We start from the raw sequence: 16,191 nt of genomic DNA on the forward strand, positions 1-16,191 counted from the left end.
CTTTTCTTTTTTTCCCCTGCTGATCATACAATTTTTTCCTGTAACTTGTCTCTTCACGACTTCTGATTTGTCTCTTTCTTTTGTAGTTGTCCATGAAACCAGTTGCTGAAATGGAATCATTGGTGATCAGTTTATCAGAGCAGCTTCAGAATTGTAATCTAAATAAGGACTCAGGTAACACTTTCCTGTGTACATTTTTAATAGTCTTAAAATATCAGTGATCTCTGTTTTGAGCAGTTTGCAGGAAAACTTAAGAACTACATTTCCATAGCACTTTTTTTGGCAGCTGTAGCACAGTGTAATATTAAGATCTGGTGCAAATAAATGGCACTATCCCTTGACCCAAGGTTCTGGGTGACTTATCCAAACTCTCCCCATTTCCTAAACCTCACCACTCTTTTCCCTTCACTCCTCTTCCTTCCCCTGCATCTCTTCTGCCACAAGAATGAGCCCCTGGTTCCAAAGGCTCACCGAGTTAAATACCCTTATATGTGTGTTCTGCTGTCACTCGGTGAAATAGATTTTTTATGTATCCAATCACATTATGAGAATAATTTGTGTGTTGTTTAAACGAGGGGAACGTAATCAATCATTCGTACTGCTTTTCATAACCTGAAAGAAACACTGCTGTATAAAAAAATTGCTACCGCAACCCCAGCCGCCATTCCAGTAAAAATATATTACAAAGGAAAATTTTCAGATAAGGTTCTTTGGAACTGCAGAAATGTTTTACATTGGTGTTGAATGTGTGTTGTGTGGAAGATTTATGTACTGAGTAATAGTACGGTACAAAATCATTAGAATGTAAGTTTCAGAAAGAATTTTTAATCAATAATTGATGTCATCTGGCTGTTTAAACCATAAAAAGATTTTACCTTCCACAACACTTAAAATCTGATATAATTTTAGTTATAGGGAACCATATACTAGTAAAAGAGAGTGTTAAAATCATAATTACGGCATTCATGCATCCAAGTTTCTTTCTTCTAGATTTGGTGTGTCTTAAAAGAGTCGGTTTAAATTATTACTCGCCCAAGAAATGTTAATAGTCATGGTATACTATCTATTTACTATCCTTTTAAAAAATCCAATAAAAATTACTCTTGACGCCTTTTTAAGAAACAGCCTCCACTACTTCCATTCTGATCATGTAAGCATAGAAAAGACGTGAATAATTTCATAGATAGTGTCAACAGCACTACCACTTAACTTAATAAGTGATGGTATTGATTCCCCATGGTACACAAAGCAGGGTCAGATTGCTGTTGCAGAAGCAACGAAGAAAGCACTCCAAATTTAAAAGAATGCAAAATCCCCAAGATTGGCAAAGTTCCGCAGAAGTACAAAAGATAGCGCATATTTCAATGCGAGAGGCTTATAATAATTTCCACAACTAAACTCTGTCTCAGAATCTGGCAGAAGACCAAAGACATTCTGGTCTCACAAAATGCGCACCAGTGGCGAGACACAATCAATACCTTCACTGCGCGATAACAACGGTGAAGTCACTGATGACAGTGCCACTAAAGCAGAGTTATTAAACATGATTTTTCGAAATTCCATCACAAAAGAAGACGAAGTAAATATTCCTGAATTCCAATCAAGAACAACTACCAAAAGAGAAACATAGAAGTAGATATCCTCAGTGTAGCAAAGCAGCTTAAATCACTTAATAAAGGCACGGGCTACGGTCCAGATTGTATACCAGTCAGATCCTTTCACAGTATGCTGATACGATAAATCCTTATTTAGCAATTATATACAGCCGCTCATTCAAACACGAAACTAGTACCTAAAGACTGGAAAATTACTCACACCAATCCTCAAAAAGGGAAATCAGAGTAATTCACTGAATTACAGGCCCATATTACTAATGTCAATTTGCAGTAGGGTTTTGGAACATATACTGTGTTCAAACATTATGAATTACCTCAAAGAAAACGATTTATTGACATACAATCAGCACGGATTCAGAAAATATTGTTCTTGTGAAACACAACTAGCTCTTTATACTCATGAAGTAGTGAGTGCTATCAAGAGGGGATGTCAGATTGATTCCATATTTTTAGATTTCCAGAAGGCTTTCGACACCATTCCTCCCAAGCGTCTTCTAACCAAACTGCATACCTATGGAATATCGCCTCAGTTGTACGACTGGGTTCGCGATTTCCTATCAGAAAGGTCACAGTTCGTAGTAATAGACAGAAAGTCATAGAGTAAAACAAGTAATATCCAGTGTTTCCTAAGGATGTGTTATAGGCCCTTTATTGTTCCTGGTCTATATTAACGACATAGGAAACGATATGAGTTGCTCTCTTAGATTGTTTGCAGATGATGCTGTCATTTAGTGTCTTGTAAAGTCATCAGGTGAGCAACATAAATTGCAAAATGATTTAGATAAGATATCTGTATGGTGCGAAAAGTGGCAATTGACCCTGAATAAAGAAAAGTGTTAAGTTATTTATATGACTACTAAAAGAAATCCTCTGTATTTCAATTAAGTGATAAGTCACACAAATCTGAGGGCTGTAAATTCAACGAAATACTGAGGAATTACAATTACAAATAACCTAAATTGGAACGATCACGTAGATAATTTTGTAGGTAGTGCAAACCAAAGAGTGCAATTCGTTGACAGAACACTTAGAAGGTGCAACAGGCCTACTAAAGAGACTGCTTACACCACATACATCAGTCCTATTCTGGAGTAGTGGTGTGGGGTCTGCATCAGGTGGGACTGACGGATGACATTGAAAAAGTTCAAAGAAGGTTAGCTCGTTTTGTATTATCGCGAAATAGGGGAGATAATGCCAGAGACATGATACGTGAATTTGAGTGCCAATCATTAAAACAAAGGTGTTTTTTGTTGCGACGGGATCTTCTTATGAAATTTCAATCACCAGTTTTCTCCTCCGACTGCGAGAACATTCTGTTGGAGAAATAAAATAAGAAAAATCAGGGCTTGCACAGAAAAATTGATTAAGTGCTCATTTTTCCCACGCGCCGTTCAAGAGCAAATGGTAGAGAGACAAGCTTGAAGGTGATTCACTGAATCCTCTGCCAGGCACTTTATTGTGGATAACAGAGTAATCACGTTGATGTAGGTATAGATGGATGTTGGAGCCTCACTAAAATCAAATTTATTGGCAGAATAAATAAAAATGGTTTTTTTAAAGGTCAGTTCTCTATTTCCGACAGTTGGAAATATTCAGATTATTCCCATTTTCATGACTCATTCCTTTGCTTGTGAAATATGTGAAGTTTAACCTTTAACCTTTCCATTCAGGCTTTGCCATTAACATTGCATTTTATTGTTAATCATGCTTTTTTTTGTGCCTGTAGGTTCAGAGTCTGGAAAATATCCTGCAGAAGTTCTCTCACGTTTCTTGTTTGTTGTGGGTCATATATGTTTGAGACACATGATTCATTTAGAAGAGTATGTTTACATCAGACTGAGAAAAATAGCAACAAAGAACAAAAGGAAGTCAAAAGCTAGTGACACTTCAAAATCACGAGAGGTATGTGAGGTTATTGAACAGAATGTTTTACTAAAGTTGTTGTGCCTTTGTTAATGTCCCATTAATAGAATGTCATTGCTGTGGTACCCTTGTTTACTGTATTCAAGCTTCAATCTCTCTGGACAAGTTTTACCCTCCAGACTTCCTTCCATTAATGGACAACAATTCCTCGATGCCTCAGGATATGTCCTGTCAACCAATTCCTCCTTTTAGTAAAGTTGTGCTAAAACTTTTTTCTGTAATTTGGTGCAGAAGCTTGTCATTAGTAATTCAGTCCACCCGTCAAATGATCAGCATTTATGTGTAACACCTAATTTCAAAAGTTTCTTTTCTCTCCTTGTCTAAAATACTTATTTTCCATGTTTCACTTGCGTACATGGCTGCATTACATACAATACAGACAGAAAAATTTCTGCTATATGGATTTATATTCAGTGTAAATATTTTTTCCCAGAAATAGTGTTATTGCTATTAAAATCTGCGTTTTATACCCTCTCTACTTTGGCCATTATCACTTTATTTACTGCCGAAATAGCAAAACATGCAGGCTACTTTTATTGTGCAATTTCTAATGTAATTCTATCACTGTCACCCGATTTAACTTGAGTACATTTCTTTGCCCTTATTTTGATTTTGTTGATATTCATCTGCTAAACACTCTTAAAGACTTAAAACATTCTGTTCACCCAGTCATCAATGTCCTTTGTTTGTTCTGACAGCATTACAATATTATTCCCAAATTTTGAAGTTCTTCCTTGTTCACCCTAAGTCATACCAAATTTCCTCTTTGTTTCTCTTACTGCTTGGTAATGTTGAGATTAAATATCATGAGGGATAGGCTACAACATAGTCACTCTCTCTTTGCACCTACTTCTTCTTCATGCCCTTCGACTCTTGTAACTACAGTTGGGTTTCTTTGCAACTTCCAGATTCATTTTTGCTCCCTGCTGTCTACAGCATTTCAAAGAGTGTATTCCTAGTCAATGTTGTCAACAGCTTTCTCTAAATCTTTAATGATTACATATACTATTCATATTCCTGCAAATTTTAATGGCAATAAGCAGCCTAAAACAAGTTCCAGTTTTCAGAACTAGTTGATTGTTGTTGTTGTTGTTTATTTTTACTTCCATAACTATCTACTTAAATTCCATTGTGTTCAAGCCATTCCCTTATACTACTGCAACTCAAATACTTTTGGAAAACAGCGTTTTCATTGTTTTCTTTCTATAAAATTTAAAAAAAATAGACTATTGTAAAGTGATTGTTTTTCCTCTTTATCACATAGTGTATATAAAATTAATCACTCACTATGAAGATAAGACTTCCATTACATAAAAGTTCTGTTACTTCTTACTCTTCAAAAAAACTAAATTTTATGTTTCTTATATAATCTGATTGATGACTGTAGTCATTGTTTCAGGATTCTCCATCTGGTACACAAGCAGAAGATAATGAGTATGAGCAAATCAGAATGTTGTGTGAGAAACATGTTGTGACTGGAACAGATATGCTTGCTCTCTGCAGGTAATGTTGTAGAGCTATGCTGCAAAGGTAGCTATGAATGTCATGCTCATTCCCAATGATACAAATTTTCTATTTTGAGATACTGGAAAACCACACATTCTACAAAGTAATGAGTCCTTGGCTCACAGCTGTAACTGCTCTTTCACAACAGTAAAGAAAGATAATACAGGATACGGACAATTGGTATAATTTGTGCCCATATATATATCAGTTCCCTTGATGCTTTTATATATGTGTATTGTCTCAATCTTCCTGCATTGTGGATGTACTACAATGCAAATGTGTATTCTTTCTTAGCTACATAATTAGAGAAGTATAAAAGTAAATGTAATTTGGATAGACCATAAACATGTATGTTAAACAATGAGGTGGAATATAATTATACAGGTGTTACAGTAAGCATAAAGAAAAAGATGAGGATAGGAAAAGGGATGGCGATTGCGGTAGTGATACCAAGGTCAGCTGAACAGAGAAAGTGGGTCTAGTAGACTCTTCTGGGGCCACATTCACAGTCTTTTTATCCTTAACAGTTTGTGTGTTGGTGGGGGGGGGATTGCTCGTGCGTGGCCATGCGCACAGGGGTGGGTGGGGGAGTGCACACGTTTCCAGGATAACTCTGGAATACCTGTAGTAATTTCAGTCAAACTTTATACTCATCTGACGGCAAGCCAAGTAGCTGTTGATTTGGTTGTAAGGTACCCAAGCAGTAGTGTTTCTGAGCATGGAAGTGGGAAAGTTGTGATGAGTAAGCAGGACTGTGGAACACATGGAGCCATTTCAACAGACTTTGTGTATATATTACTTGTTGTGGTCTTCAGTTCAAAGACTGGTTTGATGCAGATCTCCATGCTACTCTGTCCTGTGCAAGGTTCTTAATCTACAAGTAACTATTGCACCCTACATCCTTCTGAATCTGCTTAGTGTATTCATCTCTTGGTCTCCCTATACGATTTTTACTCTCAACACTGTCCTCCAATACTCAATGCCTCAGAACATGTCCTGCCAACTGAACCCTTCTTATAGCCAAGTTGTGCCACAGATTTCTGTTCTCCCCAATTTAATTCAGTACCTGCTCATTAGTTACGTGATCTACTCATCTAATCTTCAGCATTCTTCTGTAGCACCACACTTCACAAACTTCTATTCTCCTCTTGTCTAAACTGCTTATCGTCCATGTTTCTCTCCCATACATGGTTACATTCCATACAAATACCTTCAGTAAAAGACTTCCTGTCATTTAAATCTATACTTGATGTTAACCAATTTCTCTTCTCCAGAAAAGCTCTCCTTGCCATTGCCAGTCTACATTTTATATCCTTTCTACTTTGATTACCATGAGTTATTTTGCTGCCCGAAAAGCCAAAGTCATTTACTAGTTTCAGTACCTCATTTCCTAACCAGCTTCCTTCAGCATCACCTGATACAATTCAACTACTTTCCATTATCCTTGTTTTGCTTTTGTTGATGTTCATCTTATATCCTCCCTTCAAGACACTGTCCATTCTGTTCAACTGCTCTTCCAAGTCCTTTGCTGTCTCTTACTTACATTACTTACTGTGTGGAAAAATATGCTTTTCACGTAAGACAATCTAGGTACCATTAGGTGTTGATGGAGCTGGCATAAAACTAATTAAAGATTAGCGGTGAGTCCTCACTTATTGGGGCCACTGCCACTGATTGTCATTAGTCCCGATGTTGTTTAAACCTTGGGGTAGGGGTTGTGACAAAAATGAGTTAAATATAATACACACCTCTGGAACACATGGAGAAATTTCAACCAAACTTTGTACACATATCAGTTTAAATATAAATGTTGTGTGGTTAAGACACTGTTTGCACCCCTACTTGTGGTGGTGGAAGTGTGAAACTTTCATCATGGATGCTTAACTGTGGACCACCTGGAGCATCTAGAACCAATCTTCATTACAAATATGAGTTAGTGTCTGAAAAAGGGCAGTAGGTGGAGGGGGGGGGGGGAGTATAACATACTCAGAGTGAGAGTGAGGTTGAAATTGAGAGGACATAATAAAATATTGGGGAACGACTGCTGTTGTTTTTTATGTTGTTAGCTTGACTGGGGTAAATTTGATGACATTTCACCTCTGAGGTGGTTTTGGTGGAATGGGAAAGACATCACAAAAATTGTTAGAAAATAACAAATATTAGTGTTATACCCACACTATTTGGTGTTAGGCTAAGAAGTAACAGATATAACAGCAATTGACACGCAGTGTGGGATGAGGAGTGAGTGATATGGCAAACAATCAAAAATTAAGAATACTAGTGTTACATCCAAAGGCCTTCATGGTCATTTGGTGGTAGGTTACAGTCCTGATGACATTTTACCAGTACTCATATGGTAAAGATGGGAGTAGGTTGACATAAAAGTAAATGAGTAATCAGCGAGTGAAACATACACCTGGAAAACTGTATGGTATTCTCCATAGACTCACTGTCTTGGTTTAGAGAGTGACTAGGCAGATAAATTTTTCCAGTGACATTGCTTCAGCAGAACACGAATGCCGATAATCAGTCCACGGCAAGAGGGAGAGGGGGATTTTGGTTGCTAATATAATTTCCTATTGTTGTATTAACTAAATTCTATTTAGTTGCATTAGGAGTGCAGCTTTGCACAGCTCACATTGATTCGTAAAATTTACCCTATGGATAGAAGAAATCTTACCAAAGACAAGGGAAGACACCATCCAGAAAATGTTTGTGTTGCTACACAAGTGTTCTGTTAAAATAAATATTCCCATAACTATCATAAAATTACAACTAAGTTTAATAGGCATGTAAAGTTGTCTGTGCTGAGGTAAACCATCTTCATGAAGAACCACCACAGCAGTGGTACATATTTGATTTATAGTTCGAATTCTAAGACTAGGCACCAGCTATTCTTTTACACACAGTTCTCCATATTTGCACCTTCAGCAAATATTGAACACTTTTTAAAGATAAAGTATCTCAGTAATCTAGTGAATTTCATTTAATTTGTGGGTGGCCAGTGCTGAATTGAAAATCACTAATGGATTGTCAGTACTGTTTACCATGATATGCAATGCAATAATCAAGTCACAGTATCCAGATTTAGGTTTGCTCTGATTTCCCTAAATCACTAAAGGTGAAGGCTGGGATGGTCCCTTCAAAAGGGTATGCCCAATTTTCTCCCATACTCTTTCTCAATCCTGGCTTTTACTCCATCTTTATTCATCTTGTTGTTGAAGGGATGTTCAATCCTTATCTTGTTTTCCATCTCCTCCCCTTCCCTACAAAATGACAAATTGCTATTTACCCTCAGAAAGTAATTCAGAAGTTTTGTCCAGAAGTCTTTCGTGACTTTTCTCTACACTTCCACGACACTACCGAAGAAACACAATGATGACCCATGTTATATACAAGTACGAGGTGTTCTTTGATAGCAGTCTGAATATTTGAATCCACCTCCAAGCATTTACGGGAAATTTCTGTATGTTCCCAGATTGCACAGTATTCTCATTAGTGACACTGATATGCAGAAGTTGTGGGAGCTTCATTTATATATAGTTCGTTTTTGGTTTAATTGTTGCCATTACACCAGCCTCATTTGAACCTGTGGCAAAGTAATTTTGAAGATAAAATAGTTGCCCTATAATCTCATGGTAGAATTGCGGGACATAATGTAACAGAAATAATGAGGCAACTAAGCTTGAGGACTGTCAAAGCAGCTGTCAGTACACTTGACACCCAGAACTAAAGTATGGTATGCGGACACGGATCATTGGTCAGGAGTCCCTACAGCCTTACAAAACTGCTGAAAGATGGTGCGATTTGGTCTCTGTATCAGAGGAGGTGCACCTCCCTTAACTCACTTAGTTTCTCTGTCTGTGCTGTTGTCGTAGATGTTCCTTTATGTGCATTATTTTCAACAAAATTGTAATAATGTTTTGGGCCTGTTAAATAGGCTGGAAAAAAAGTCTATTTTGAAGAAATGCTTAACTGTCAACCATCATAGTAGTGCACAGGAGAGGGATGTGCTGCTTCCACAATCATGAAAATACAGAGAAACTAAGAACTATTGCAGGATAATGAAACTATTTCCTAATTTCCATATTCTGCTACCTTTTTTCTGTGAACGCCTCCTCCTCTAACAGTTCTTTTTATACCACAGTGTGAAAACGTGTTTCAGACAGTAGTAATCTCTTACAGGCCGCATTCTCTTGCACATTGCAGTGCTATACATGGTCATTAAGTGCAACTGTGACCAGATGCTCTTCCCGTTACCTAACACATATGCTATGCATTGGGAAGAATTTTTTGCATCATATCTAAAAATGTTATAAACATTTTCATGTACACTCCTGGAAATGGAAAAAAGAACACATTAACACCGGTGTGTCAGACCCACCATACTTGCTCCAGACACTGCGAGAGGGCTGTACAAGCAATGATCACACGCACGGCACAGCGGACACACCAGGAACCGCGGTGTTGGCCGTCGAATGGCGCTAGCTGCGCAGCATTTGTGCACCGCCGCCGTCAGTGTCAGCCAGTTTGCCGTGGCATACGGAGCTCCGTCGCAGTCTTTAACACTGGTAGCATGCCGCGACAGCGTGGACGTGAACCGTATGTGCAGTTGACGGACTTTGAGCGAGGACGTATAGTGGGCATGCGGGAGGCCGGGTGGACGTACCGCCGAATTGCTCAACACGTGGGGCGTGAGGTCTCCACAGTACATCGATGTTGTCGCCAGTGGTCGGCGGAAGGTGCACGTGCCCGTCGACCTGGGACCGGACCGCAGCGACGCACGGATGCACGCCAAGACCATAGGATCCTACGCAGTGCCGTAGGGGACCGCACCGCCACTTCCCAGCAAATTAGGGACACTGTTGCTCCTGGGGTATTGGCGAGGACCATTCGCAACCGTCTCCATGAAGCTGGGCTACGGTCCCGCACACCGTTAGGCCGTCTTCCGCTCACGCCCCAACATCGTGCAGCCCGCCTCCAGTGGTGTCGCGACAGGCGTGAATGGAGGGACAAATGGAGACGTGTCGTCTTCAGCGATGAGAGTCGCTTCTGCCTTGGTGCCAATGATGGTCGTATGCGTGTTTGGCGCCGTGCAGGTGAGCGCCACAATCAGGACTGCATACGACCGAGGCACACAGGGCCAACACCCGGCATCATGGTGTGGGGAGCGATCTCCTACACTGGCCGTACACCACTGGTGATCGTCGAGGGGACACTGAATAGTGCACGGTACATCCAAACCGTCATCGAACCCATCATTCTACCATTCCTAGACCGGCAAGGGAACTTGCTGTTCCAACAGGACAATGCACGTCCGCATGTATCCCGTGCCACCCAACGTGCTCTAGAAGGTGTAAGTCAACTACCCTGGCCAGCAAGATCTCCGGATCTGTCCCCCATTGAGCATGTTTGGGACTGGATGAAGCGTCGTCTCACGCGGTCTGCACGTCCAGCACGAACGCTGGTCCAACTGAGGCGCCAGGTGGAAATGGCATGGCAAGCCGTTCCACAGGACTACATCCGGTATCTCTACGATCGTCTCCATGGGAGAATAGCAGCCTGCATTGCTGCGAAAGGTGGATATACACTGTACTAGTGCCGACATTGTGCATGCTCTGTTGCCTGTGTCTATGTGCCTGTGGTTCTGTCAGTGTGATCATGTGATGTATCTGACCCCAGGAATGTGTTAATAAAGTTTCCCCTTCCTGGGACAATGAATTCACGGTGTTCTTATTTCAATTTCCAGGAGTGTATTTAATCTCTGTAAGTTGTATACTTACAGCAGAAATGGTGTGCCAACATGGTATTATTAGACAGGTTATGGATGCCTGCATAAAAACAATACACAGAGTAAAAAGAGTGAGGCCAGTAGCTTCTAATTCAGTGCATAGATACACTTCATGTTGCTCTTCTTTATTTGATGCTGTTAGTGCAGGAAGTTGTAGAAAGTTCTCCCTTGACACAATTTCCTATATTAACCAGCCTGTAATAATAAAATTTTTCAATTATTCTTAATGTAAACTGAAATTATTTTAATAGTTGTTCACTTTTTGCAGCAAGTTCGTTGTTGATATATGCTCCAAGCCAAAGGAATATGATGGAACCAGTGTTTTAACATCTGCATTTTTAGCATTATCCAAGATGATGGTAGTATCAAGTGAGTTCTGTGCAGAGCATATACAACTTTTCATGACTGCATTGAAAACATCAACTGATGAAAAGTTACGTGCAAATTGCCTGATAGCCTTTGGTGACATAGCTTTTCGATTTCCAAATGTTGCTGAACCCTGGACTGGATATATTTGTGACAGGTATGATTTTTAAATTTGTTTTGTGGTCATATTTAGAACTGGAGGTTCATAATTGTGGATTTGCGCTTTTATCTTATACATTTCTGCCTGTAAAGCACACACTATTTTACACTATCAGAAAACAGCCTAACTTTTAGGTGGTAATAGTTCTACAGAAACAGTTGTGGTGAAGGTCAGAAGTAAGAAATTGTGTAGCTGTGGTTACCGTATTTACTCAAATCTAAGCCGCACCTGAGAAATGAGACTCAAAATCAAGGGGGAAAAAAATTTCCCGTTTCTAAGCCCCAACTGAAATTTGAGACTTGAAATTCAAAGAGAGAGAAAAGTTTTCGATCGCACCACCAAATCAATACAAAGTTGCTCCATTGTAACATGAGACACAATTTAGGTAGAATGGATGAAGATACAGCTACAGTAGTTCGGTTCGAGTCGTAAGCTTAACAGTTAAGCTTTACCAAGTAGCCATTGCTATGTGTCAGGCATTCCGTCCCCCCCAGGGGGTCCACAACTCTTTTGTGGATACGTGCGTAGCGAGCACGGGACCCCGAGCTAATGTGGCCTTCCTTCCTTTCCAGGCTGCATACCTTCCCTTTCCGCATCCTTCCCCATCCCTATCTTCACCCCTCCTCCCCTCACCTCTGGCTCTTTCCTTCCCTTTCTCCCCATCTGGGAGTATGGTTTGTGCCTACGTCCGGAGACGGACACTCGTAAATGTACTGCATTCTTCGCCTTCCTTGCTTTTGTCTTCTTCCTTCCTTTGTCCTTCTCTTTTCCTTATCTCTTCTCTTTCCCTTTTCTCCGCTGCGGCGTTTGAGACCTCTCTTCCTTCCCTTCCCTTTCTCTTTCTTCCTCCCTGTGCGTGTCTGAAGGCCGACCCACGCCCTTCGTGCGTAGCCGGTGACGGGGTAACGCGTAATTCCCCGCCCCGGGTAGACAGGTAGGACACGTACGTACCCCCTGGTAACGGCCAGGCCCAGGGAGGGGTGATTACCCGAGCTGATACCTTCCGAAAATGCCGATTGGTCCCTCCGTCCGTTTGTCGGGAGGTGTGACCTGAGGTGTGAACAATCACCTAAGGCGGGAGTGCCCTCAGAGAGGGCCCCCACAAGGGAGGAGCGCGCCATCGGAGACGCCGGTAATCATGGGGGATTCTTCCGCAATGGTTTCCTCACCTTCCACTAAGTCTGCTCACAAACGTAAGTATACTGAGTCTCAGCCACAGATGATTCTTCCATCGTTGCCACAGTTCCTTGTTGTTTCTCGGTCTGACGAAGGTCACGACTTCTCCACGGTCAACCCTTTCATTATTCAGAAAGGTGTCGACGCAATAGCAGGTCCTGTAAAGTCTTGTTCCAGATTACGGAATGGCACCCTGTTGTTAGAAACACACAGTGCCCTCCAGGCACAAAAATTGCTGCGTACTTCTCTGCTCCACACCTTCCCTGTCCGGGTGGAACCGCACCGTACCTTAAATTCCTCGCGTGGAGTCGTTTATACACGCTCCCTCGATGGATTGTCTGACGAAGAAATTCAGCACTATCTGTCTGACCAGGGCGTAACGGCAGTTCATAGAGTAATGAAACGGGTTGACACAAACATCATTCCAACCCGCACTGTCTTCTTGACATTTGACACAGTTCAACTCCCATCGCAAATCAAAGCTGGCTATGAGATAATTTCCGTTCGCCCTTACGTCCCAAACCCTACGCGTTGCTATTGATGTCAGCGGTTCAATCACACCAGCCAGTCCTGTTCCAATCCAGCCAAATGTGTTACGTGTGGCAAGGATGCCCATGAGGGTGCTTGTCCACCTCCATCCCCTCGCTGCATCAACTGTATGGGTGACCACGCTGCTTCCTCTCGAGATTGCCCCGTTTTTAAGGACGAGAAGCTCATCCAGGAAATAAGGGTGAAGGAAAAGGTGTCGACCTTTGCTGCTCGAAAATTATTCGCCAGTCGCAAGCCCACCGTGCCTCAGACAGGAAAATACAGCACTGTCCTTGCTTCTCCTCGGCCAACAAAGGAGGCGGCCACGCAGACTTGCGACCTCACCTTTAGTACCACGGTCGTCAGATCGGCCAGCGCAAAGATCGCTCGTTCAACCTCACCACTTTCGCCTGCCCACTCTGTGGCTCACCCTTCGTCGGGTTCTGCTACATCTCGAGCCCAAAAGTCGGACGCCAAGTCTTCGAAAAAAGAGCATACTCGTGAAGAGTTTTTACGTACCGCAACTTCACAACCATCGGTTCCTTCTTCATCTAAACCACATTCTTCCAAGAAGGCTACAAAGAAACCCAGTTCCTCTCCTTCTCCGCCAAGGCGTGCCCCCTCTACAGCACCACCTGGCGGAAATCGCCCTCGGCCATCTTCTGTGTCGCCGAGGCGCACTGCTGGTGGCCGGTCAACCGGCCGATCGCTGGTGGCAGGGACTGCTCCTGACCAACCTATGGATCAGGATCTTCTGCCTTCGGCTGAATGCCATTCCATGCTGTCGGTTGCTAGCACCGAGCAGTCTCTGAGTTGACAGCAACTTCAGTCACATTCCTCCATTTTCCTTTCACCCCATGTCCATTATCCACTGGAATATCCGCGGCATTCGAGCCAATCGGGATGAATTGTCGGTCCTCTTACGCTCCTACTCGCCGGTCATCTTCTGTCTTCAGGAAACAAAGCTGCGTCCCCATGACCGCTTTGTTCTCCCTCACTTTCAGTCCGTCCGATATGACCTCCCCTCTGTTGAAGGCACTCCAGCCCATGGAGGACTCATGATTCTTCTCCATGATACTCTCCATTATCACCCAATCCCCTTAAACAGTTCCTTCCAAGCTGTCGCCGTCCGTCTTTCCCTTTCTGGATACACGTTCTCTCTTTGTACTGTATACATTCCATCATCCACACCCATGGCACGAGCTGATCTCCTTCATCTTCTTGGTCAGCTTCCACCCCCCTATTTGCTGGTTGGGGACTTCAATGCCCACCACCCGCTTTGGGGATCTCCACATCCTTGTCCACGTGGCTCCATATTGCTAGACGTCTTCCACCAAGCGGATCTAGTTTGCCTCAACACTGGGGTCCCCACATTTTTGTCTGCCTCCACGACAACCTTATCTCATTTGGACCTTGCGGTCGGTACTGTTCCGCTAGCTCGGCGCTTCGAATGGTTCGCCCTTGATGATACACACTCGAGTGACCACTTTCCATGTGTCCTCAGACTGCAGCCTCAACTGCCATATATGCGCCCGCGACGCTGGAAGTTTGCCCAAGCCGATTGGACACTTTTTTCGTCTCTCGCGACATTCGATGACCGTCGCTTTCCCAGCGTCGACGATGAGGTCACACATATTACCGACGTTATCCTTACAGCTGCGGAACGTTCAATACCACGCACCTCCGAATTGCCCCGGCGCCCCCCAGTTCCTTGGTGGAACGAGGCATGCCGTGATGCAATACGTGAGCGGCGACGTGCTCTTCGCATTTTCCGTCACCATCCTACTTTGGCCAACTGTATCCGTTATAAGCAGCTCCGTGCGCGATGCCGTCGCGTCATCCGCGATAGCAAGAAGGCAAGCTGGAAATTCTTTATTAGCTCATTTAACACCTTCACTCCCTCCTCGGAAGTTTGGAGTCGGCTTCAACGGTTCTCGGGCGCGCCTAGTTTCTCCCCGGTTTCTGGGCTCACTGTCGCGCATGATACCTTAGTGGACCCCGTCGCAATTTCTAACTCGTTGGGTCAGCACTTTGCTGAGATTTCGAGCTCTTCACATTACCCGCCAGCGTTTCTCCCGAAGAAACGTGCAGCGGAAGTGCGACCTCTTGCTTTCTCCTCTCAAAATCACGAAAGCTACAATACTGTTTTCTCCATGCGGGAACTCCAACATGCCCTCTCATCTTCTCGCTCCTCCGCCCCGGGACCGGATGGTATCCATGTCCAAATGTTGCTGCATTTATCAACCCCTAGTCTGCGGTACCTCCTCCGCCTTTATAATCGAATTTGGACCGACAGTACCTTTCCCAAACGGTGGCGGGAAGCTATTGTCGTTCCCGTTCCGAAACCTGGAAAGGACAAACATCTCCCCTCTAGCTATCGCCCCATTTCTCTCACGAGTAGTGTCTGTAAGGTTTTGGAGCGTATGGTGAATTACCGTTTAGCTTGGTGGCTAGAATCCCGCAGTCTTTTAACACCAGCCCAATGCGGATTTCGGAAGCATCGTTCTGCCGTTGACCATCTTGTTGCTCTCTCCACTTATATCATGAACAATTTTCTCCGGAAACGCCAAACGGTAGCAATATTTTTTGATCTGGAGAGAGCATACGATACCTGTTGGCGGACAGGCATCCTCCGCACACTGTTCTCTTGGGTCTTTCGAGGCCGGCTGCCCCTTTTTCTTCGCGAATTTATGGCAGAGCGCACTTTTAGGGTGCGGGTGAACACTACTCTCTCCCGTACTTTCTCCCAAGAAAACGGGGTACCCCAAGGATCCGTGCTGAGTGTTGTACTATTTGCCATCGCCATAAATCCAATTATGGATTGTCTCCCTCCTGATGTCTCGGGCTCCCTCTTTGTGGACGATTTTGCGATCTACTACAGCTCTCAACGGACCAGCCTTCTTGAACGACGTCTTCAAGGATGTCTCGATCGCCTCCACTCGTGGAGCATCGAAACTGGCTTCCGTTTCTCACCCAGTAAGACCGTTTGTGTCAATTTTTGGCGACGTAAGGAGTTTCTTCCGCCCTCCTTACATCTAGGTCCTGTCAACCTTCCGTTTTCAGATGTCGCTAAATTCTTGGGTCTTATGTTTGACAGAAAACTAAGCTGGTCCTCCCACGTTTCC

At 43.0% G+C, this 16,191-nt stretch overlaps 1 protein-coding gene across 1 annotated transcript in view; it reads left to right on the top strand.

Moving 5' to 3' along the window:
- The window catches only part of LOC126179332 (condensin complex subunit 1), a 221,110-nt gene that overhangs the window by 184,219 nt on the left and 20,700 nt on the right, over positions 1–16,191 (top strand). The window contains exons 17-20 of the mRNA XM_049924600.1: positions 87–174; positions 3,343–3,518; positions 4,939–5,042; positions 11,105–11,359. Coding sequence (XP_049780557.1) covers positions 87–174; positions 3,343–3,518; positions 4,939–5,042; positions 11,105–11,359 — 623 coding nt within the window. The remainder of the gene's footprint in view (positions 1–86; positions 175–3,342; positions 3,519–4,938; positions 5,043–11,104; positions 11,360–16,191) is intronic.

This window comes from Schistocerca cancellata, chromosome 1, assembly GCF_023864275.1.
Source record: "Schistocerca cancellata isolate TAMUIC-IGC-003103 chromosome 1, iqSchCanc2.1, whole genome shotgun sequence".
Classification (NCBI taxonomy): domain Eukaryota; kingdom Metazoa; phylum Arthropoda; class Insecta; order Orthoptera; family Acrididae; genus Schistocerca; species Schistocerca cancellata.